The 24,540-nt window shown below is 33.2% G+C and overlaps 1 protein-coding gene across 1 annotated transcript in view; it reads right to left on the bottom strand.

The window, feature by feature from the left end:
* The window catches only part of LAMA2 (laminin subunit alpha 2), a 606,337-nt gene that overhangs the window by 313,220 nt on the left and 268,577 nt on the right, over positions 1-24,540 (bottom strand). The window contains exons 9-11 of the mRNA XM_073789582.1: positions 23,290-23,389; positions 13,464-13,624; positions 858-998 (exon numbers count right to left, since the gene is read on the bottom strand). Of these exons, the coding sequence (XP_073645683.1) occupies positions 858-998; positions 13,464-13,624; positions 23,290-23,389 (402 nt within the window). The remainder of the gene's footprint in view (positions 1-857; positions 999-13,463; positions 13,625-23,289; positions 23,390-24,540) is intronic.

The following is a 24,540-nucleotide window of genomic DNA, read 5'->3' as shown; positions in this document are numbered from 1 at the left end:
TCTCCTGCTAAAATCCTCCAGTGACTCTCCAAGGATAAGAACTCAACTTCTCAGTAAACTCAGCCCTATATGGTATAGTTTCTCATTCACTCTGCAGGTTTCTCTTTCTTTCCCCAGCCTGTTTTCTGTTACTCTGTACTTCTAAGTGCTGCCACATAGGCTATTTGAAATTCCCAAAGGTCCTCTTTTATAAGGAGACAAATCGCTGTCTGTGGAGGGTTGAAAAGGCAATGGGAGTATGGTGAGAAGTGAAGGTGGGAAGGGAAACATGTTTATGTTTATGGTAGAGGAAGAATATCCCAGTAACTACTAAACAGGTAATAATTGAACTTTTTCAAATCAATTAAGAATGAACGTATTGTTCAAATTCAGTGTCTCGTTTTAACGAAGAAAGGGCCCTGGCAACATCAAATCACGACTAAAGGCTGGTGGGTAATATGTACCATGTATATAGTTATTAAAGGAGTTTTTATTAATGGGTATCCCAAAAATACTGGTGAGTGAAATACATAATCCTTCATAGCACAATCTGATGTTTTCTCTGTGGAATCATCTGCCCTTGAGACTAAAGCAACATTAATTCCATTATTGCTTCACATAATAATCATGGACACCGGAAAGGCTAGTGTTGACTTATTCTAAGAGGTTCCAGTCTACACATCGGTACAAATAAAATCCTAAAGGCTTTGGTCAAAGAGGCACAACTAGCATTTGAAAGAAAATTCTATCACTTCTTCATGATAAGTTTAAGTAGAAGCTCACTACAAGAAAAAAATTAATTTCTTATAGAAGGAAAACAACAACAATAGCAAGAAGCCCCGTGGAGCAGCACATAGGATTCAAAGGCTGTTGCTTACATTGCCATAGGTCCAGTAGGAGCTCTGACATCTGTCTGAAACCCCTGAACAGAAACACTCATCACAACCTCTATGATTATCCTCTTGCAAATTGAAGAAGCCGAATTTGCAGCGACTACAGTCTCCTCCTTCGACATTTTCCTATAAATAGAGAGGTGGGTTAGCAACAGAGGTGCCCTTCAAAATGGAGCGCTGTCTCTATTTCTGTTTATGAAAAATATAAGCTTTCTATTCTTCATTTTACCTCTTAGCCTTAAAGTATAATGATATTTTAAAAAATCTTCTCAAAAGCTTCTTATTAAGTTATATGCTGTCCTAACCACACTGATGGGAAATAATTTGGATTCTAATCTACTGCAGTAAGTTACAATTTGATCTTCATCTCTGTCAAGGGTATGGAGTAAATGTCACGATAAATACAGCAATAAGTTAGACATTTGGTTTACTATTTACCGTTCTATGCTGTTGAAGTACTTCCTCTTAGGAACACATGATATATGATAAAAATAAAAGACATTAAGCTAATACATGGATGTAGAATAGAACACTGAAATTATACAGATGGTAAAATACTTTTCACTCCACATATGAAAAATACATATATTTGAAGCAAGCATAAGAATCTGACAGGTAGAGAAACTGGGACAGATAGTTATACTATTTCCCTGATGAGATCCAGTAGGAAGGGAGGAAAATTTTCCCTGGTTAATTTTCAGTGTTTCCTTTAACCCGCTGGTATAGCCAGTTAATCATATAGTAACATTATGGGAAAAAATAGTTCTCATTCAGTGACTGCTCTCCAAATTGGTTTCATTAATCCTAGGCCCAATACACTGAAAAATTATTTGTTTATAGGTGGGATTCAAGCCAGGGAAAGCTGACTATATGATGAAAAGCTGGGAAGGGTGTAATCTCTCAACTTAAAGAATGGTTAATCTTGACTAATGTCTTCTCAATGAAAGTTCCCTGCTTTCCAGGAAACAGATTCTCAATATTCCCCACACACGAAATTGCTCCACATTTTCCCTCTTCCTTGAATTCCCTTATTACTTCAATTCTGAAGCTTTCCTTTTCCTTAGAGAACTAACTTCTCTCTCAAATGTGTTCCCATTGCCCTTTACACATTGCTCTATTCTAACCACAAAAATGTACTGCTGTATCTTCTAAGATTATTCTCTCCAGCTACATACCATAATCTGTTCAGGTAGAACCCTGTCTTACTTACCTCTATAGTACAAGAAAATGGCAGTGTTCCTGGTACAACACTGAGCACTAGCTTAATAAAACTTTATTAAGTTTAAATAAGTCTCTTGGTGGTCATATTTTTCACCTAGTAGATGTTTCATAAAAACACTTTTGAATAAAGCAAGATTGGTCAGAAGATGGGATAATAAAATCTGAGAACATGGGGGAAAGACAGAAGAGGGAAGAACAATAGAGAAAAAAATAGACAAATTTATAAAAAATAAACAAAAAAGTTCTCCTTGTATCCAAGAGAATAATTTATTTGAAAGTAACTTTTGGGCTCAATTTCTATAAATTATTTACCACCTCAATCATTTCTACATTGCCGGGAGCCTAAACAAAGAGGCATCTCTAGGCCCGTTTCATGTGTCAAACTTTAGCCTCCCAATATGTACACAGATTTAATGACTGCAATGATATTTTTGCTAGTTTTTGTTTCTAAGGTAAATTTCAGATTTTTTGAGATGGTAGATGTCAACAAAACTAATCAAACTAATTTCAGACCTAAGGTGACAAATAAATCCCCCAAACCCTGAAGTTGAGAGCATCTTCAGAAGAGTACACAGGCAGGAAAGATGAAACATATCCATAATCATAATTTAGTTTATCCTGTTGAAGACACGGTACAGCTGTTCTGTACACTGTGTTCTTACGTGGTTGGTCTAATCTACTTTCATTTACTCTAATTTGAAAGCTTGGAATACCACTTTTCTGAGATTCAGACTGAGTTCAACAATTAGAAAGTTTTAGACATCAGTTACATTTTCTGTAACAACATTTTCGCCTGGCAATATGACCTTGAAAAGTAATGATTAAATAATAGCAATATTCAATTTAATTTAATAAACCAAAGCATCACATTAGGGTAGACATTCTAGGGACTATAAAGATGGGTGAGTCAAGGCCTCTGTTTTTACAAGCCAGCATCTAGAGTTGGGTAAAAAGATACATTTACAATCAACCTTAATGCAAGGTGGAATATGAAAAGGTCATCTCAGGGCTTCCCTGGTGGCGCAATGGTTGAGAGTCCACCTGCCGATGCAGGGGACACGGGTTCGTGCCCTGGTCCGGGAAGATCCCACATGCCGCGGAGCGGCTGGGCCCGTGAGCCATGGCCGCTGAGCCTGCGCGTCCGGAGCCTGTGCTCCTCAACGGGAGAGGCCACAACAGTGAGAGGCCCGCATACCGCACACACACAAAAAAAAGATCATCTCAGAAATAAATTAAATTATGGCAAAACAGAGGAGGAGGGGCTAGTTTCTGCTATGAAGGCTTGAGGAGGATTTATGAAGGAGTGGAATTTGACTTAAACTTTGGAGCATGGTTTAAAAATTCGACCTGTTGCAGGGGACAGAATAGAGGCCTATGTTAGTAAAGTATTAGGAATAAGAAATAATTCAAAGCTTAGTTTGACTTCTGGGGTTACTGGAGACTGAGTAAATAAGGCCAGTTATATGAGGACTCCATATCTACTTAATTGACCCCCAATAAAAACCCCGGACACCAAGACTTGGGTGAGTTCTCCTGGTTGGTAAACGTGTTGTTACATACTGTCGCTGGGAGAATCATGTATGTATGATTTTACTGGGAGAGGATAACTGGAAGTTTGTGCTTGGCCTCTTCTTGATTCTTCCCTTTGCACCTTTTGTCTTTGCTGATTTTAATCTGTATCCTTTTCACTTTAATAAACCACAAGTATAACAGCTTTTCAGAGTTCTGAATCCTTCTAGTGAATCATTGAAAAGGAGTGTTGTCTTGGGTCCCCCAACACACCACCGTAAAGATAATAGGATGTCTACACCTATAAAAACAGGTTAGCCAACTGGTAGTTTTACTTTGTTTATTGTGACAAATCTTTGAGGCAAAATATTTTAGATCCTGCTACAGGTCCTCAAGCTAATCCTATACTCAATTCACTTCAACCCTCTTCACAAGCAATTATCAACTCATAAATTTGCAAAGACCTTATCTAATATTGTATAGCATCCCAGCTGGAAGCCACCACTTTAAGTTTCTAGACTTCTACTTTTTCAGTCCTGAGTCTATACCATACTTTTTCTTTATTTCATACTTTCTCTAGCTCCTAGTCAGATTGAGCTAGACTCATTCAGTTGAGAAGTTCTTGGTTCTGACTTTTCTCTAGCTCTACTAAAGCTGAATATTAAGCCAACACTAAATAGTAAATATGGTGGATATAGTACCTATATATGTGTCCTTATGGACTGGTTAAAGAGCCTCTTGAAGCTGGTAGGAAAATGAAGAATCAGGGAGAACATCTTTTTAGCTCCCTAGCACTCTGCTCTCTGGACTTGTATAGAATTAATTAGTTATATCAAGTTCTACTTTCTTTTTAGTTTTCTAATCTCCCTTGAGAGAGTATATATCTAAGTAATTTCTTATTGAAGGATTGTGTCTCCAGAGTTTTCTTTAAAAAGATACTAGTTTTAAAACAGTGATTACTAGAGGACATTACAGTTTGATATTTAATAAATTTTAGATTTTTAGAGTGGCACAATTCAAACACAGAAGCATGGTGTTCCAGGACTTTTATTGAACCTTCATAGAGACAGAGGTTCCCCACTTTCTAGTAGCTTGCTAATACATGTGATCTTGGAAGCTTGGGTCTCAATTCTTTTTATGGGTTCCCAGGTGCATAATTGCTTTTTCAAAACTTCTTTATGACTCATCAACAACTGTCATCCATGAAGCAACCCCTCATTGTATTCCTAATTTATTTTCAGCTTGATGGGTAAGTTTTATGGGTAAGTTCGTTAACCATTTTAATTTCCTTTGCTATCAATATCAAATTATTAATAAATGCTCTGTATATCACTTCTCACTGTTTCTTTATTCTCTGTAATTATTCACTCATCAAATCATAGCTGAGCTACTACATATAAGGCATTATATGAAATGCCAGAGGGAATGTAAAAAATGCCCTCAAGACAATTATAGCAAAAGAAGTAAGAATGTGGACAAATAAGTATAAGGCACAAGGGAGTTACTGCCCTAAGAGGAGTATTGAGTACGTGCTCTGGATCTGACACCAGATTTATGACCAAAGTTCTCCAACCCCCTGAAGGAAGAATAACACAGAGAAGCCACAAGGCTGAAAGAAAAAGATGTATCCCAAGGTTTGTATGATAGGAGTAAAATAGGCTACTGCAGCACTGTTCTCTTTAATTAGAATGTTCACAGATGTAAGAATGTCTATTGTAGATCTTTTAAATCAATCAATCAATCCAAACAGTAAAACCATCGTTTTTGTTCTTTTCTTGCCACTTATATTACTAAGATCTTCAAAGGCAAATACCTTATAATGTGTCACCATCCAACTCAGTCGCTAAAGCACAGATGTGAAAACAATTGATCCTGAACACCTAATAATGACGGTGAGAGTCTGTGACTTCTAGCCCAAATACTATTTTAGTCATTATGAGACTTCTCTTTCCTTTAGCTATTATTCTATCACTTCTTTGTACGGATCAACTTTAAAAAGAATTGTTAACATGTAATTTAATACAAATTTTAAAAGTTGTTTTAACTGTTTATCTAAACAAAATGGGGTCTAATCTATTCTCTCTCTCAGCATTTCAAATGGATAGCTCTTGTCAATCCAGTATATTTATTTTAATATTTTATTTATTTAGAGTTCAATAGTGATTCTAATTTACAAATTTAATGGTTATTTTTATACCTAAACCTATGAAATAGGTAATTTCCAGAATGCTCCAGACTTAATTTCCAGAATGCTCAGACTTCCACTCTAGAGATTAACATTCCCTTATATGACCATATTTTCCTAAAAACAAATATTCTAGTTTTTTCATTTCTAAACCATTACTCCAGTTGGTTATATTAACAAAAATTAAACAGAAACTAATGAGAGTTAATTATTTTTTCATTGTCAAATATTAATCCACATAATAAATATTTTTATTCTCTTATGTATCGTGATAACAAAAAGTGTCACTTCAGACCAGTGGTTCTCAACCTAGTTTTTATTATCTTATCCCTAAGGAGCCTCTTTAGTCATTTTTTTCATAATCATCTCCACCATGAAATTTTAATTCTACAGATATACTGCATGTGCTGATGTACTGTGTGAATATGTTTGCCTTATACATAAAATGGATATGATATTTTTGCCCCCAAGAACAAATTTTCATCCCCTTAGAGAGAAATATGTGCTTTATATACATATTTCTGTTGAACATATTTAGCTGAGTATCTAATTAGATATTTTGTGGCCTACCCTATAAAAAATATATGTAATAACTGTCCTTTTTGTCTTTAGTACTTTTTTTTCCCTAAAAACAAAGTTGAATTAGAAAAATCTGACTAGGTTCTTTTTTCTTGAAGTGACATATTGTTTGGTTGACATCAGTTTTATTTTTGCTATAGTTTCCTTAGCAGTTTCTCTCTTGAGAAATATAGTCACAATAGTTCCCCTGTATTCTTTCTTATGAAGCCACCTTCTTATAAATTAGGAACAACTTCAACAGTACATGTTTATCTGTGATCGTTAGCCAACTGGGAATTCTATTGACAAAGTTACCAGGAATATCTCCACTGATATTTAAGTTATTGTTTGTGATAAGTGCTTCAGAAATTTTGCAGTCATGCTTGTTTATTGGGGTGTTTGTAGTCAATTACAGATTTTCCTGTTATGGCCTTCATTCTTATGTATCCTAGTATTAAAAGAAGTTAACAAAAGAAGGATAATTAGATAATTAGCATTATTTCTTGAGTGTTTACTCTTTAAATATACTGTTCCAAGGCTAAATAATAAATACTTGGTGGGTTAGAAAGAGAGAGAGAAGAAAATAAATTAAAATTTAGTTCTCACTTTTTACAACCTTAACTTTTAATATTAGAAAAAACAATGAATATTTTTTAACTGTAACTGTTGCAAGAGACAAATTCTGGTATATACCTTTTATGCTAAAAATTTTACATCTGTAATTTAGATTTTGGATCAAATATATAAATCAAATGCCTCTTGTAAAAATGCCCTGGGTTCGAGCCTAACAAGTTAAAGAGGTAATCATTCCTGTACATAAACGGAAAAGAGGAGGGAAACTCAAACCAATAAAAATATTAGCACACACCATAAAAGTCCCATTGGGGAAAATAATGGAAACATCTCTACTTGTAAAAAACAATATAAATAATCAAAAAATTAATCCAGCAGGTATTTATGATTATACTTTATATTTGCACAGGGCTTCAATGTTATAATTACACCTATTGAGAGCTGGGCAAGAAAGATTTAGTATCATTTTATGGATTAAGAAATAAGAATCAGACAGTTTAAGCAACTGTCAAATCTTCACACTTCTTTTAGTTTTCTCCTTTCCTTCTTTTTTATGTATGAGCCACTGTGTTATCTTATTTTTTAATGACGAAGAAAATATACAGAATTGATGTCATCACAGAGGTGCAAAAGACATTAAATGGATTGCAAATTGTGAAAAGATCATAAAGGAAAAGAAAAAGGTGACAAGTGACTATGGCAGAAGAACGATTTATACCGGGGGATAAAGGATAGCTTTGTTGAGAAGTGGAACTGAGCCTTGAAAAATGCCTAGGTAAGCAAAGGAAAAAGGTGAGAGTGAGGGTTTCCCAGCAGTCTGAATGGAATCTGTAAAATTCCAGAGTTAGAAAGAGGTTGATGACTCAAGAAATTAAGCAAGGCTGGAAGACAGTGGCTGAAGCTCAAGAATATTCTGGCGAGGTAAACCAAGGTCAGATCACATCATTTTGTGCGTCAGTAAGAACTTAATGTAAAGTGCAATAATAAACGCAAAGCAAAACAAGATGAAAATACAGATTTTGATTTCTAGTCTTTTACTTCACTGTTTATCTTTCCATTATGACTTTGATAAAAATAAAAGCACATGTTCCTACCTAGATCAATGTCTATTTATATTATTTATCAGAGCCTGCAATCCAACTGACTTTGGATACATAATATGATGCCAAACTTCAAAAGAGCCAATTTTTAGCATGTAGTACTTAAAATGAACAAATACCAAGAGTCAGAACAGTATTTACATTTACTTGATTTGTCATATATCTGAGATTGTCTTATCTCTTGTAATTTACCAGAAGAGAGAGGAATTTTCAAAATTTTAATAATGCATAACAATTAGTGAATATTTTTGTGTTGCATTGTTTTCATATTTTGAAATATAATTAGGATGGGGTGCTCAGTAATATCATTATTTAAAGAAGGATATAACAGAAAATCTTATGTGTAGAGGTAATAGTATTTGACAGTGTATTAAGTGAGAAATTTTGTTCACCTCTTTTTAAATCAGGAAATCCTTTTTTTCCTTCAATTAGAGAAAGTTTAAATCTGGAATTATTTTAAAGCATTAGAAAAGTACATATAATATGATAATTATCCACTACCCACAACCTAGAGGCAAAAAATATGAATGTTTTCCCAAGTGTGCTTCAGTTATATTTTTAAAGAAATAAAACTTAAGCACATTTGAATCTCACTTCTCTCACTGCGCTTCTATCCTATTCCTTTCCCTCTTTCTCTAGAGTTAACTATTATTCTGAAATTAGTACACATAATATCAGTGTATTTACATTTTTAAAATTTATATTTGTGTGCTCACAGAATGTTTTATGTTTTACAACTTTACATAAATGATAACATAATGGCATTTTTTTCCTTCACTTCACCTGAAATTTATCAGTGTTTTTACACATAAGACCTATTTCACTCACTCGAGTTGTTTCTTGTACCAGATTACATGAATATATTATAATTTATTTTTTCTTCTTTATGGATATTTAGATTTTTCCTAATTTTCATTATAACAAGTAGGTCTATGTTGAACATCTTGTACATGCTTTTATATGTCTCTTTATACATGTTATATAAGATTCTTTTGGGGTAAACATCTAGATATTGAGTTGCTGGCTGACAGGTTTTTAATATCTTTAATGATACTAGATAATGCCATATTGGCCTCCTAAGTAGTGGTACTAATTCATCCTAATAACAGCATTTCCATTTCTCCAGATTTTCACCAGCACTTGATATTAGCAGCTATCTCCCAATTTTAAATATTACTTTATGGTCTTCAACAATCTTTTAAAAAATACCTGTACTTGAGACATTTATTTCTAAGCACCACATAGTTTTGTTACTATTCTAAATATTTTTATTACATTTCCTAATTGGTTATCACTAGTGTATAGAAATGCTACTGCTTTTTATAAACTGATTCCTGTATTCTGCAATCCAGTGAAACTCTTCTGGGTTCAAAATTCTTTGACTAAAGTACATATATTCTGAGAAGTTTTTTCAGTGAAGTTGGACTATTAGTGGGAAACACAATAATCTGATATTTGTCTCTAGTTTTAATATTTTTCTCTTTGTCTTGACTAGTGGGCAGGGTTTCTACTATAAGACCTGCTGGTGGTCTTTTTTTTTTTTTATCTTCTTCAAAGGATGTATAATTTTAATTCTACATAATTCTTTACTCCTTCATTATTTCTTGAATATTGTTTCTCCCCAATTTCATCTAATCTCTTCTTTGGCCAGTCCTGCTAAATTTTATGTTGTTCTTTTATCATTCTATCAGCCATGCCACTTAGTATCTCACACTTTTATTTCTTTATCTCCCTATGACAATTTACAAGTAATTTCCTCCATTGTGTATTTCTGATTCTCTATCCAGCAGTTTCTAATCTCTTGTTCAACCCATTTACTGAATTTTAAATTTCAATGACTACATATATTTTTATTTCTAGAAGTAAACTACAGTAATGTTTTTCCACACCTGCGTATTCTTTTAATATAGTGCCCTATTTTGTGTTGTTTTTTCCTATTTTTTCTTTCTTTGTTCTTTTATTTTCTAGTCATATTTTTTATGACTGTACATTTTCTACATATTTTATTCTATTATTTATATTATAAAATTATGATTACATATTTTGTTTATATAATTTTTTTAGACTATCCTATTTTTTTTTAGTTTTTAGTGTACAAATATTCTGAATTTTATGGCTTCTGATTCCCTTTTGTAGTTATTTTCCTTTTGTGCAGTATACTGCTTTCCAGTGAGCTCACTGTCAGTTAAGGCTATACTTTCTTTCCTGTGGAAATACCATTTGCTTGACTTGTTGAAGAATTCTAGCACAGAAAGGGAGAATAAAACTGACCCCATTCCCATGTGGCACACAGGTTTGAGGGTTTGACAATGCACTATTTTTACTCACCTAGAGCCCCAAAGGAAAGAGAATGTTTTCTATGCCACTCCTAGCTTGCAGGTGCAATTTTCTCATGCCTGTTTGTTTCACTGCCAGGGGACATTTCTAGAGTCTAAGCTTAAGTGAATTCAGTTCCAATTTCCCTCAGTGAGTCCAAATCCTAGTGTCAAGTCTCAGAAAAGCCATTAAAACTCTAAACTTTAACCCCCATCTTAGGACTATGACCAGTCTCCCACCCCCCACCCCACCCCTCAATGACCTTAATTGCACAGTTTTGCTTGAGTTTATGCTTAACTCAGACTTCCCTCTTTGGTTTAACATCTAGGAAATTCCCTTTCTTTCCTGAATCTACGTGATTACAAATTTATTTGCTCTGTTTTATCCAGAATACTTGTATTTGAAATGGCAGAAATGGGAAAAGCGGTGTCAACTTTTCTCAGTACTGCATTTTAATAGAATGTTAGTCATTTAAAATTTATAATAGAAATAAATTTAGGCCCAAGACTTTATGATAAAGTACTTTCTTAAAATGTTTACAAACTTCAGTAAATATTTTTTTAAAGAAATTATGGAAAACTGTTATATATTATAGTGAAAAAGAATAAATGTGCAAATGTTTACTAGTTAATAGACATTTTGGAGATGAACGCTTTTACAGATATCACTTTACCTGAATTTAAGTCTCTAGTATCTTAGCTTCTCAATAATGTTTTACCTGTTAAATAGCATTTGATATATGTTGTTTTGAATAATCAACTGACAATCCTATGTCAAATCACGTTTTTGTTAAACATGCATATAATTCATGACTTTTAAAATTATGTAGATATCTACTGAGACTTGCTTTCTGCAAGTTTTTATCCCAAAAAACATTTAGTTTATAAGAACTTATAGTAATCTATTTAAAATATCACATAGTTGAAGGGTAACTCTTTTCATGATGCTAGTTACTTAATTTTTCATTCTCTTTTATGATTTCTTAATTGCTTATTGTTGTGTTTTAATTGTCTATGTAGAGCTTCAAGTGACTTTGTAGAAGGCATTTTTCTTATTAGGATCATAATCACTCTTAGTGCAATATTGAGGCAGGCAGAGAGCAGGTGGTGGCTCGAGGAACTATCCCTCAGATCTCTGCTAATGGCGACAACTCTCCTGTTCTAGCCTTTCTCTATATATTTTTCAAGGAAAATGAATGGGGTCTGCCTCCTTTATGTGTTTCTCTTTCCTCGCAAAAATACTGGGCATCTCCCTTCTATATATAGTATGTGTGTAACAATATTCCCTTTCTCTTTTTTCTTATAATTTTTTTTTAATTCATTTTTGGCCGCTTTGGGTCTTCATTGCTGCGCGCAGGCTTTCTCTAGCTGCAGCGAGCGGGGGCTACTCTTCGTTGCGGTGTGCAGGCTTCTCATTGTGGTGGCTTCTCTTGTTGCGGAGCACGGGCTCTAGGCACGTGGGTTCAGTAATTGTGGCTAGTGGGTTCTAGAGTGCAGGCTCAGTAGTTGTGGTGCACAGGCTTAGTTGCACCACGGCATGTGGGATCTTCCCGGACCAGGGCTCGAACACGTGTCCCCTGCATTGGCAGGCAGATTCTTAGCCACTGCACCACCAGGGAAGCCCCCTTTCCTTTTTGTCCAGTTTGATTTCCTATATTCTAGAGACTTAGGAGGTTTCTCTTCTATTTTAAACACAGCTGTGTCTGTACTTTATTTGAGCAAGTGATAAAGGTTAGAGATTTCTGTGGAGTTTTGGAAAAGGAATAAATCACACACAGGAAATATATTTAGTAAATATTAGAGAAGATGCATTAAGAGCCTCTAGGATCGCCCCAAAAGACATACAGGATGAAGATAGGTGGTGTCCTTTAAAAAGTGATCACCCACAGACCACTCCAGTCTTGATCTACAAGTGTAAGTCTCCATTTCTAATAATATTAGAATAAAAGGTACTAAATCTAGTTAATTTACTATATTTCAGTACATGGCAACTCTTTACCATGGACTGTACACTTTCTGCCTGTTTATATGGATGGGAGTTTTATTGTTTCAGTGGTCCAAGATAGGTACCTAAATTATCCTTGATAAAACATATACTTATTATATAACTATTATAGTATTTAGCTTCCTATTTCAGACATTCCTGTCCCAATAAATGAACACTCAACATCAATACTAATATTTACTTCTTATTTTATGGTCTAACGTTTGTATACATATGCACACTCATATAACAACTATCAGCATATAATTTATAGCTGCCTAGAGAAGACTAATGAATTACTAAAGGAAATATTCTTAATAAGATTCCACCTATGTTTGAGAACAAAGAAAAAAAGAAGTAACATTTATTTTTACATCAGTATGGAGTGCTAACTTTTTCAATGGAGTGGCTATTTTCTCAGCTAATATAGCTAACACTGTCTGATCTGAACGTTTTGGAACTGATTACTATAGCTAAAGGAAATCAGTTTTATCAGTTTAGACTTGGGCTCGCCTCTATGTTTCCCCTATGTGTATAAGCTGCAGGTGTAATATATCCCTTGGTGTTAACACGATTATCTGAGTGTATACAACAAATAAAGTTGCAATTTCTGAAAGTACTCTTGGGAGGAAATATTGAGCATTTAATCAATTCCACTAGGGTTTCTCACATTATTTGGTAATTAAACAGAGGATTTTGAACATGGTATTTTCAGACCTATCTGGGTTCAAATTCAGAAGATTATTTAAAAATCTAGAATAAAACCCTTGACAGAATTATTTTCAGAATTAGATACAAAGCTAAAGTAGTTTTGAGTGTACAGTAGATTTAAAGGATTGCTAGTTTTACTGTTGTGTATTTTAAAATTAACAGACTAGATAGGTAGTGGGGGAAACCTGTTTTGTTATAAAATAACACATTCTCAAGGTGACTTATCTTCTGTATTTGTAGGTTTTTAGACAAATGGCATGTGTCTTGCTGCAGTGAACCTGGTTCTAAAGACACTTAACAGGAATGCCACCAATAGAATAGAGAATGGAGATTTACAGACGTTCCAATTGCTTAATGCCTGCAGATATATGAGAGAAACCAAGAAAAATGACCTTTGCTCTAAACAATGGGACATTACTAGAATAAACAACATACCTTGCAGTTACAGGGTCCAAAACAAGGGTCCTCATTTGTGCTCCCTGCACCACTGCAATTACAGGGTTTGCAGTCTGGGTAGCCAGTGTAGCCCCTGGCACACCGATCACAGCTCACCCCTCCGAAGCCAGGTTTGCAATGACAGGACCCAGGTGCCAGACCTAATGGTAGATGAGACACATATCAATATTTTCTAACTGACTCATAACCCCCCTCAGACTATCACAAGATGGGAAAGTGCCTTGGGCATAAAAATATACTACTTGAAAAAAAAACCTAACAACAATCATCTAAGTACAACATCACTAAGTACAACAAAGAAAAAGACTAAGGGTGTTCAACCTAAATGTCCATCGACAAATGAATGGATAAAGAAGATGTGGTACATATATAAAATGGAATATTACTCAGCCATAAAAAGAATGAAATAATGTCATTTGCAACAACATGGGTACAATTAGAGATTATCATACTAAGTGAAGTAAGTCAGAAAGAGAAAGACAAATACCATATGATATCACTTATATGTGGAATCTAAAATATGTCATAAATGAACTTATCTACCAAACAGAAACAGACTCATAGACCTAGAGAACAGATTTGTGGTTGCCAAGCGACAGAGGGTTGGGGGAAGGATGGACTGTGAGTTTGGGATTAGCAGATGCAAACTATTTATATAGAGAATGGATAAACAACAAGGTCCTACTGTATAGCACAGGGAACTATATTTAATATCCTGTGATAAACCATAATATAAAGGAACATGAAAAGGAATGTATATATCTATATCTATAACTGAATCACTTGGCTGTGATTTACACAACATTGTAAATCAACTATACTTCAATAAAGTAAATTTTTAAAAGAGACTGAGGGTGTTCATGGGAATACATATTTGTATTCCCATGAATAGAGGAGGGAAATAATAGCCATTTAAGTTTGCTTATTTTAAATAGAGAAATGCAAGAGACAATTTTTATTCTTGTCTTTGATTAGAAAAATAGAAAAAAAACACATGAAAGAATACAAGTTATTGACCTTCAAAATCTGGAAAAATATAAGAGGAAATCAGTAAAATATAGTCCACTCAAAAAACAAAAGAAGGGAGAAAAAAGCAAGGAAACATTATGCTGAGAAAACATAAAACAATGACAGAAAGAGTGCCAAACATACATACTAACAATACATAAGTTAGTCTTACTCTTTTGATTAAAAATATGTGCATGTAATGTTCACAAGAAATAGACAAAATGACAAGAAATATTAAAAATAAAAGAAGGTAAATATACATTAGGAAAGCATATAGAAAATTAAAAACAGTTGTAGTAATATTAATGATGGCCAAAGCAGAATTCAATTAAAATAAATTCAATAGAACAAGCTCTCTGTTTACATTACTAAAGGTACAATAAAAACATAATTTAAGTTATTATATTTATGCTCCAAATAAGCACTAATTAGAAGTACAAAAAAATATAGACAATGAAAGATACTGGAAATCAAAGGAAAATTGCCCCAAAATCAATGGCTGAGAATGACATTAACCTACCAACTTCAAATATTTACACATGAATTAGTAAAAAGCAAAACACAAAAATTTGAATAATCTAATAATGTTGAATTATATATTAAATGGCATATAAATATTTATTGTAGCTTATCATTAACTAATCCACAAAAATGTTCAATTTCTCAAAGCAGAAATTATTTAAGGCTTATTTTCTTAACATAAATTGCTACTTCTATATTTGTAACAAATGCTACATTAAATTAGGATTAAATTAATTATGAATATCAAACATGAAGATAGAATTTTATGCAAAACTCAGACACTCTAAAAATTAATAAATATTTCTTCCTAATAACTCTTAGGTTAAAAAGAAAATCAGGACTTTAATTGCAGATCAAATAGTTTTTTAAATAGAATATAAAAGCAGTAAGAAAGGAACTTAGCAATGTTCATTGGATGTTGAAAAACTGAAGCCAAACTTTTAGGTTTAAATATTCCAAAATTTTAAAAAATGTAAATAAATTAAAACTTAATTCATGTAATTATCAAAAAATTTTAAAAAACAAAATGAACACCTGGGAAAAAAGGTAAATTTGAAACATAAACAAAAAGAAAAGGGAGCAAAAAAAGGAAACTTAGACAAAGCTGATTAAGGATATCAAAAGAGGACAAATGATGAAAGAATTCCCACAAAAATATTTCAGTACCAGTTAGTTTTTACAGTGTTTTCAAAGTTTGAAACTCTTATGGAGCATATAAAAAACAGAGAGCTATGTAATTCAGTTTATTAAGCTAGTGAATACATGATATAAAAATCTAACAAAGATAATCCAAAATAAACATAACGACTAATATTTAAATAGCATTTATTTTATGCTAGGCATTACAATTTGCTTACATACTACATATATGCTAATTGAGTTAACATTCAAAATAACAATATGAGGTAGACCCTATTATCTTCCCCGCTTTACAGATGAGGAAACTAAGACACAGAGAAATTTAGTGATTTGCCAAGGTAGCACAGCTGGCAGGTGTCAGAGCCAGGAACAAGTTAACATATGAATCCGGATAAGAAAATCCTAAATAAAATAAACACCAAGCTGAACCCTAAAGTACTGTAAATTAAAAGGACCTTCCATGATGACCTAGTAGAATTTATTTTGGTAATATAAATACCTCATTTTATTTCACTGTTTTATTGTGCTCTGCAGATATTTTGTTTTTTACACATGGATGGTTTGCCCCTGCATTGAGCACATTTACTGGCACCATTTTTCCCACAGCATCTGCTTACTTTGTGTCTCTGTGCCACATTTGGATAATCCTCCCAATGTTTCAAACTTTTTCATTATTATTATATTTGTTATGGTGATCTGTGATCAGAGCTTTGATGTTACTATTATAATTGTTTTGGGGCACCACTAACCACACACACATAAAACAGCAAACTTTATCTATAAATGTTGAGTGTGTTCTGACTGCTCACAGACTGGCCATTTCCCATCTCTCTCCCTCTCCTCAGGTCTCCCTGTTCCCTCAAACACAATATTTAAATTAGGCCAATTAATAACTCTACAGTGGCCTCTAAGTGCTCAAGTGAAAGGAAGAGTTGCATGTCTCTCACTTTAAATCAAAAGCTAGAAATAATTAAGCTTAGTGAGAAAGGCATGTCAAAAGCCGAAATAAGGTCTAAAGCTAGTCCTCTTTCACCAGTTAGCCAAGTTGTGAATGCAAAGGAAAAGTTCTTGAAGGAAACTAGAAGTGCTACTCCAGTGAACACACAAATGTTAAGAAAGTGAAACAGCCTTATTGCTGATATGGAGAAAGTTCTATTGGTCTGGATAGAAGATCAAACCAGCCACAACCTTCCCTTAAGCCAAAGCCTAATCCAAAGCTAGGCCCTAACTCTCTTCAATTCTATAAAGGCTGAGAGAGGTGAGGAAGCTACAGAAAAGTTTGAAGCTAGGAGAAGTTGGTTCATGAGGCTTAAGGAAAGAAGCCGTCTCCATAACATAAATGTGTCAGGTGAGGCAGCAACTGCTGATGAAGCAGCTGCATCAAGTTATCCAGAAGATCTAACTAAGATAATTCATGAAGGTGGGGACACTAAACAACAGATTTTCAGTGTAGATGAAACAGGCAACTATTGGAAGAAGATGCCATCTAGGACTTTTATAGCTAGAGAGGAGAAGTCAACACCTGGCTTCAAATCTTCAAAGGACAGGCTGACTCCCTTGTTGGGGCTAATGCAGCTGGTGACTTTAAGATGAAGTCAATGCTCATTTACCATTCCAAAAATCCCAGGGCCCTTAAGACTTATACTAAATCTACTCTACTTGGATGATAGCACATCTGTTTAAGATGGTTTATTGAATATTTTAAGCCCACTGTTGAGAACTATTGCTCAAAAAAAAAGAGACTCATTTCAAAATATTACTGATCATCTTGACAACGAACCTGGTCACCCAAGAGCTCTGATGGAGATGTACAATGAAATTCATGTTGTTTCCCTGCCTGCTAACACAACATCTATTCTGTAGCCCATGGATCAAGAAGTAATTTTGACTTTCAAGTCTTATCATTAAAAATATGTATTTCCTAAGGTTACAGCTGCCATAGACAGTGATTCTGCTGATGGATCTGAGAAAAGTCAATTGAAAACCTTCTGGAAAGGATTCACCATTCTAGATGCCATTAAGAACATTTGAGATTCATGGGAAGAGGCCAAAATATCAACATTAACAGGAGTTGGAAAGGAGTTGATTCCAACCCTCATGGATAACTTTGAAGGGTTCAACACTTCAGTGCAGAAAGTCACTGCAGATGTGGTAGAAATAGCAAGAGAAATAGAATTAGAAGTGGAGCCTGAAGATGGAACTGCATTGCCACAACCTCATGTTATATTTTAATGAATGAGGAGCTGCCTCTTCTGGATGGGCAAAGAAAGTGATTCCTTGAGATGGATTCTACTCCTGGTGAAGATGCTGTGAAGACTATTGAACTAACAACAAAGAATTTAAAATATTACATAAACTTAGTTGATAAAGCAGCCACAGGGTTTAAGAAGATTGACTCCAAATTTGAAAGAAGTTCTACTGTGCGTAAAATACTATCAAATAGCATTACATGCTACAGAGAAATCGTTCATGAAAGGAAGAATCAATCGACGTGGCAAACTTCACTGGTGTCTTATATTAAGAAATTACTGCAGCCATCCCAGCCTTCAGCAGCCACCACCCTGATCTGTCAGCCACCATTGACATCAAGGTAAGACCCTCCACCAGCAAAAAATTGCAACTCACTACAGGCGCAGATGATGGTTAGCATTTTTTAGCAAGGAAGTACTTTTTTAATTAAGGTATTGTGTTTTTAGACATAATGCTATTACACACTTAAGAGACTACAGTATAGTGTAAACATAACTTATATGCACTGGGTAATCAAAAATTAGTGTGACGTGCTTTATTACAGTGGTCTGGAACTGAACTTGCAATATCTCTGAGATATGCCTGTATCGTTTAACATTAATACATTTATTTTTTTAAATCATATGTTTAAGTCAAATGGAAAAGAAATCCGTTCAATAAAGGTTGCAGATGCATTCCCCCAAATTAATATTTGTTTCTGATGTTAAAATCTCCAGACCTTGATACCAAATGTAGAAATACTGTAAGTAATAAACAATGTCTATTAATGTTTGTTTCTGGAAATATTATGAAGTAAATGTCCATAAAGACTTCCTTGTTCAGAACACTTGACTATGCAGGATGAAATTAAAGATAGACAGTTAGCAGAGAGAGATATATATAAAATGGTTGTGCTGTTATGAAATAGAGAAACCCCTTGGAGATCAGAAACTAAAAAAATTACTTTCTAGAGTGGTAAGCCAGTCCTTAAACCAGTGTCTTTCCTGAAGTTGACTAATTCTGATTAACTAGTCTAGAGCATGGAGCATGGTTTTATGGAACAAAAGACAATTTCTAGGTACTACTCAAGTTAGGAGGACATATCAGAGAACTTTACATATAAACTCAAGACTCCTGAAAGGGTAAACTAGAAAATACACAGGTATGTGCGCACACACACACACACACACACAATCATGAAACACACAAGAAAACAAGGCCCTGATAAAGACTTAGCAGAAAAATCAAACTACAGAATCAAATAGATAGCAGAGAATACTGGTAACAGATACAAATTAAAAAATAAACATAGAGCTGTCCTGTCTTATCTGCGGTTTCACTTTCTATGGTTTCAGTTAACCTATGGTCAAACACAGTCGAAAAATATTAAATGGAAAATTCCAGAAACAGACAATTCATTAGTTTAACATCAAGTGCCATTCTGAGTACAGTGATGAAATCTTGCACCATCCCACTCTATCCTGCCCAGGATGTGAATCATCCCTTTTGGCAGCATATCTCATCCCACTGGTCACTTAGTAGCCATATTGGTTTTCAGGTTGACTGTCAAGGTTTTGCAGTGCTTGCATTCAAGTAACCCTTATTTTACTTAATAATGGCCCCCAAATATGAGTAGTGATACTGGCAATTCAGATATGCCAAAGAGAAGCCATGAAATGCTTCCTTTAAGTGAAAAGGTGAAATTTTTCAACTTAAGAAAGACAAACTGTATGCTAAGGTTGTTAAGGTCTACCATAAGAACAAATCTTCTATGAAATTGTGAAGAAGGAAAAAGAAATTTGTGATAGTTTTGCTGTTGCACCTCAAATTGTAAAAGTTTTGACCACAGGGCATGATAAGTGTTTGGTTAAGATGAAAAAGGCATGGAATTTGTACAAAAAGATATTTTGAGAGAGAAAGACCACATTCACATAACTTTATTATAGTATATTGCTATAACTTTTATTTTATTATTAGTTGTTGTTACTCTTGCTGTGTCTAATTTATAAATTAAACTTTATCATAGGTATGTCTGTATAGGAAAAAAACATCATATATGCAGGGTTTGGTACCATCTGCAGTTTCAGGCATCCACTGGGAATCTTGAAACATACCCCCAGGGATAAGGGGGGACTGTATTTAAATGTTTAAAAAAACAAAAATAATATTAAATATAGGTGAATTAAAAGAGACTATCAGAAAAACAAAATGCAGTTTGAAAATTTTCTTATAAAATATGCCAAAATAAATTCCAGATGGATTAAAGAATTAAGTATCATAAAAAGAAATCAAGTGGTCAAGATGAAAGTGGTCAAAGGTACAAACTTCCAGTTATAAGATAAATAAGTACAAGGGATGTAATGTACAACCTGATTAATATAATGAACTCTGCTGTATGTTATACATGAAAGTTGTTAACAGAGTAGATCCTAAGAGTTCTCATCACAAGAAAAATTTTTTTCCTTTTTCTTTTATTTTGTATCTATACGAGATGATGAACGTTCACTAAACTTATTGTGGTAATCATTTCATGAAGTATGAAAGTCAAATCATTACACTGAACACCTTAAACAGTGTTGTATGTCAATTATATTTCAATAAAACTGGAAGAATAAAAGGAAATAAAAACTAAAGAAATAAATAATTTGTGTAAACTTGGAGTAGATAAGAATTTTAGGATTATAAAGGCATGTAAGAAATCCAATAGAAAAATATTGCTATGTATAATAATTTTAGCATGTCATTATTATAGCTAAAGTGGGTTTTCTAAATTTTCATAGGTTATTATATAAAAATTTTAAAATTATATACATTAAAAATTCTTATCTATAATAATGAGACACAAAGAAAATCTAGAAATTGTTCATAACAAATACGACATACTATTAGAGCTCTTACAAATCTATGGAGGGAGAAAAACAACCTTACACCAAAAAGAAAATTAAGGAAACAGAAAATTCACACACAAAATATTTGTTTTTCTCTAGCAATCAGGTTAATGCCAATGAGATAGTGAACATCATTTCTCATGATCTGGTTATTCATTCTGACTAAGAAATCCAAATCATTAGACTACATCTGAGACTGTTTCCTAAAGAGATCATCAGACTAAACAGGAAGAGAAAAATGTATCATGGTTATATGTCTAATTATTCAACTCAAGCCCATACTGAATAAAATAGATCTAATTATAATATTACAAATATTGATTATTGCTTTCAATTTAAAATTAGAAAAATTAATTATTGGCCTGGAACCAAATATCTCTACACAATTTTTGAAAAGGTGAAGATGCAATTGACAGATATTGTCAAGTAGGTTGAAGATCAGGGGAGCATGTAAGGACGGTCTTTTTCTCAGTTTGTGTAGTATGACCTCAAGAGATAAAGTCCAACTTTAATAAATCAAAAACTAGGAATTTAAGCTTTTTATTTAACATGCTAAAAATACCACAGAAGAAAAAAATTATAAAAAGATATGAATGGTAGGAAGAAGGTGATATGAATGAAATGTTTTTTGACATTTCATTGCCTATTGACTGATGGACAGTCAATAGGCAATATTTAATGGTGATGAAAAATACTAAGAATATTATTCAGATATTGTTTGAAAGATAAGTTCTTCCAAAAGAACTTAAGAGGAGGAAAGGATCAATGTGATTAAATTTGGAAATGAGACTAGGGGTGCATAAGTTGAAGAGGACACTTTGCTGTTTATTTTATTACCTTCCCTACTGTTAAAATTTTATGTGACCATGTGTTGTTTTTATAATAATTGAAAAATCACTATTTTGTACAACTGTAACTTATATAATATTGTACATCAACTATACCATAATTTGGAAAAAAGAATTTAGAGCACAGAGGAAAAAAATAATTGAAAAATATTTATATCCAGAGATCTTCATTAAAGCATTGGTTAAAATATACAAAATTTAGAAACAATCTTAATATCTATTCAAAGTTGAGTACTGTATTCAGAAGCTAAAACCAGATTTCAGAGAAACAAACGGATATGGGGAAAATTCATCATGTAAAGTTAACATACAAATGTTAATAAGAGTACTATGCTGAATTACCACTGCATTGAATACTCATTTTTCTACTTTTTTTTTTTTGTAGTCACTTTTTTCAACAACAAAATACCTACCATTTTAAACTCAGGGGATAAAATTAAATTACATTGCTCAAAATAATGTGATTCAGTTGCTACCATAAAAAGATAAGGGACCATAAAATGAAAAGTGACATCAATAATTCACCATTTGAGTTTTTAAATAATCATTTTTTAATCTTTTAAGATTTAAGACTTTAAGGCTTAAACAGATAATCAAATAGTTTTGTAAAGAAAGCAGGTAAGCTAAACTGTGCCAAAGAAATATTGCCAGTCTTTTAAATAGAAGGTCTTTCGGGGAAAAAGCCTATAGCATAGCCATGATTTATTTTAGTCTTTCCACAGAAGAGAAGAATCCAGTCTTAGAAATATAAAGAAACAGTTCCAGATATATTCTATGAATTTTCTACTTTGGCAAGCAACTTTCCTGGAAGTAGTTCCTAAACATTTTACATCAAAGAGTTAATTTGGCATTTGATTACTTAATGTTTGGAGTTCATCGTGAATTTCAATCCTCATAGAAGGTTTTGTCTTAAATTAATGTCAACCTCTTTCCCTTCATTAACTCATTCCTACTGCCTTTTACAGTCCTTTATGTAGACTTCTTGCTTTCTGTATTATTAACTACATCTCAGTCTGTGATCTCATCTATTCGCTCTTCCCATTGTAGCACACACATCCCTCAAAGAACACTGTCATTTCACCCTAGAAATCATACATGCTACAAAGCAATATAACAAATAGCAGGACGTCAAAAAATTACATACACCACAGATTTATAATAGATTAGAAGATATATATATAGATATGTAAATACGTATATATGTGTGTATATATATATATATATATATACACATGTATACTAATGCAAAACAAATGATTCAACTTTTCTTGCTTTTAAAGTATAATTAAACAAACATAATTATTGAGATGAATTAAAAACTGCTTCCTGTAGGGGACACTGATAGCTGTAAGAATAAATTTATACTGAGCCCACGTGCTCTGGGGCCCACATGCCGCAACTACTGAGCCTGGATGTTTCAACTACTGAAGTCCTCACACCTAGAGCCTGTGCTCCACAACAAGAGAAGCCACCACAATGAGAAGCCTGCGCACCGCAGCAAAGAATAGCCCCACTCACCGCAACTAGAGAAAAAAGTCTGTGCGTAGCAACAAAGACCCAACACAGCCAAAAAAAAAAAAAAGAATAAATTTATTCCATCTTCTGAAAATAATCACACTTGGCTTTAATTGTCCGTTCATCAGAACAACGGCCTTCTACTATAGCTCTCACCTCGCTGAGCACGTTTTTCATCCTTGACACAGACTTCACTTAAGGAACCAACTGGGTCACAATGGCATGGCTGGCATGGTCTTGGATAATTTGGAGATATCTAAGAAAAATATTAAAATTCTGTTTTAAAAACAGTAAATTTTTCAATTCAGCAAGCCTTTACAGAACATTTTAATAAATAATAATAAATTATATTTAGAAGATGATAATATAAGAAATTTTCTTTATGTTTGCATTTTCTAAAATCCATTTCATCTAAGTGGATATACAGAAATAAAGAGGATAGCACAATAAACTACTAAATATTTGTTACCTAGATTCAACAATTATCAAGATTTTGCTATATGATTCATCACGTTTTATTCTTTGCTGAAGTTTTTAAAGAAAATCCCCAATAAAGAGTCTTTTAATCCCTACACATTTCAGTATGCATCTCTTTCTTTTATAATCACAGTATCATTATCATTACAAACAAAAAGAACAATGTTTGCTTACACAGAGAACATTAGAATATTAGAGAAATATACATTCCATAATAAAATCTTCCTTACTGTTTTATTACAACATAGTTCAAAATTAGTAATTTTTCCCCAAATTAATTTTTCAAAAACTTTTTACATTGATCATGATATAGCTAATTAAATAGAAATTTATATTTGGTGCTTGAAAAAGATGTTAAATATTTACGTTGAAAATTTGACTTTCCCCGGAGGCAGCATAATCTGGGGGGAAACAATGTAGGCTCTGTAATTAGGAAGGCTTGAGCTCATATCCCACTGTGTCCACTTACTGGCTATGTGGCCTCCTGCAATTTACTTACTTCCTGATAATAGGGGGATAATAGTAGAAACTTTAGTGATGTTATTAAATTAAAATTAAGAGGAATAACATATAAAGCATCTCATAAGATTCCTCACATACATTAAATACACAGTACAACTAGTAGTTTTTAATGTTAGAATATTTTAATTAAACACACCTAGACCATGCTAATGTACCAAATATACAATATTTATTTTCAAGACGCAATAGGATAAGAACAAAAAAAAATAAACAATTCTTTGCCTAGGAAATACTAAAATACTCTGAATATATATATAAAATTGTGTATATAAGTATATATATATGTTTCTCCAATAAAATACAGTTTTATATATGTATATATCTAGGTTTAATTGATAAATGAAAACCTGTTTGCTAATATAAGTCAAAGTTTCACAAGTAGAGAAATATTTACATGTCTGATAGAAT

The sequence above is a fragment of the Tursiops truncatus genome, chromosome 12 (genome assembly GCF_011762595.2).
Source record: "Tursiops truncatus isolate mTurTru1 chromosome 12, mTurTru1.mat.Y, whole genome shotgun sequence".
NCBI classification, from domain to species: Eukaryota; Metazoa; Chordata; class Mammalia; order Artiodactyla; family Delphinidae; genus Tursiops; species Tursiops truncatus.
Note: the sequence above shows the minus strand (reverse complement) of the source record. Positions and strands in the feature narration are given on the sequence as shown.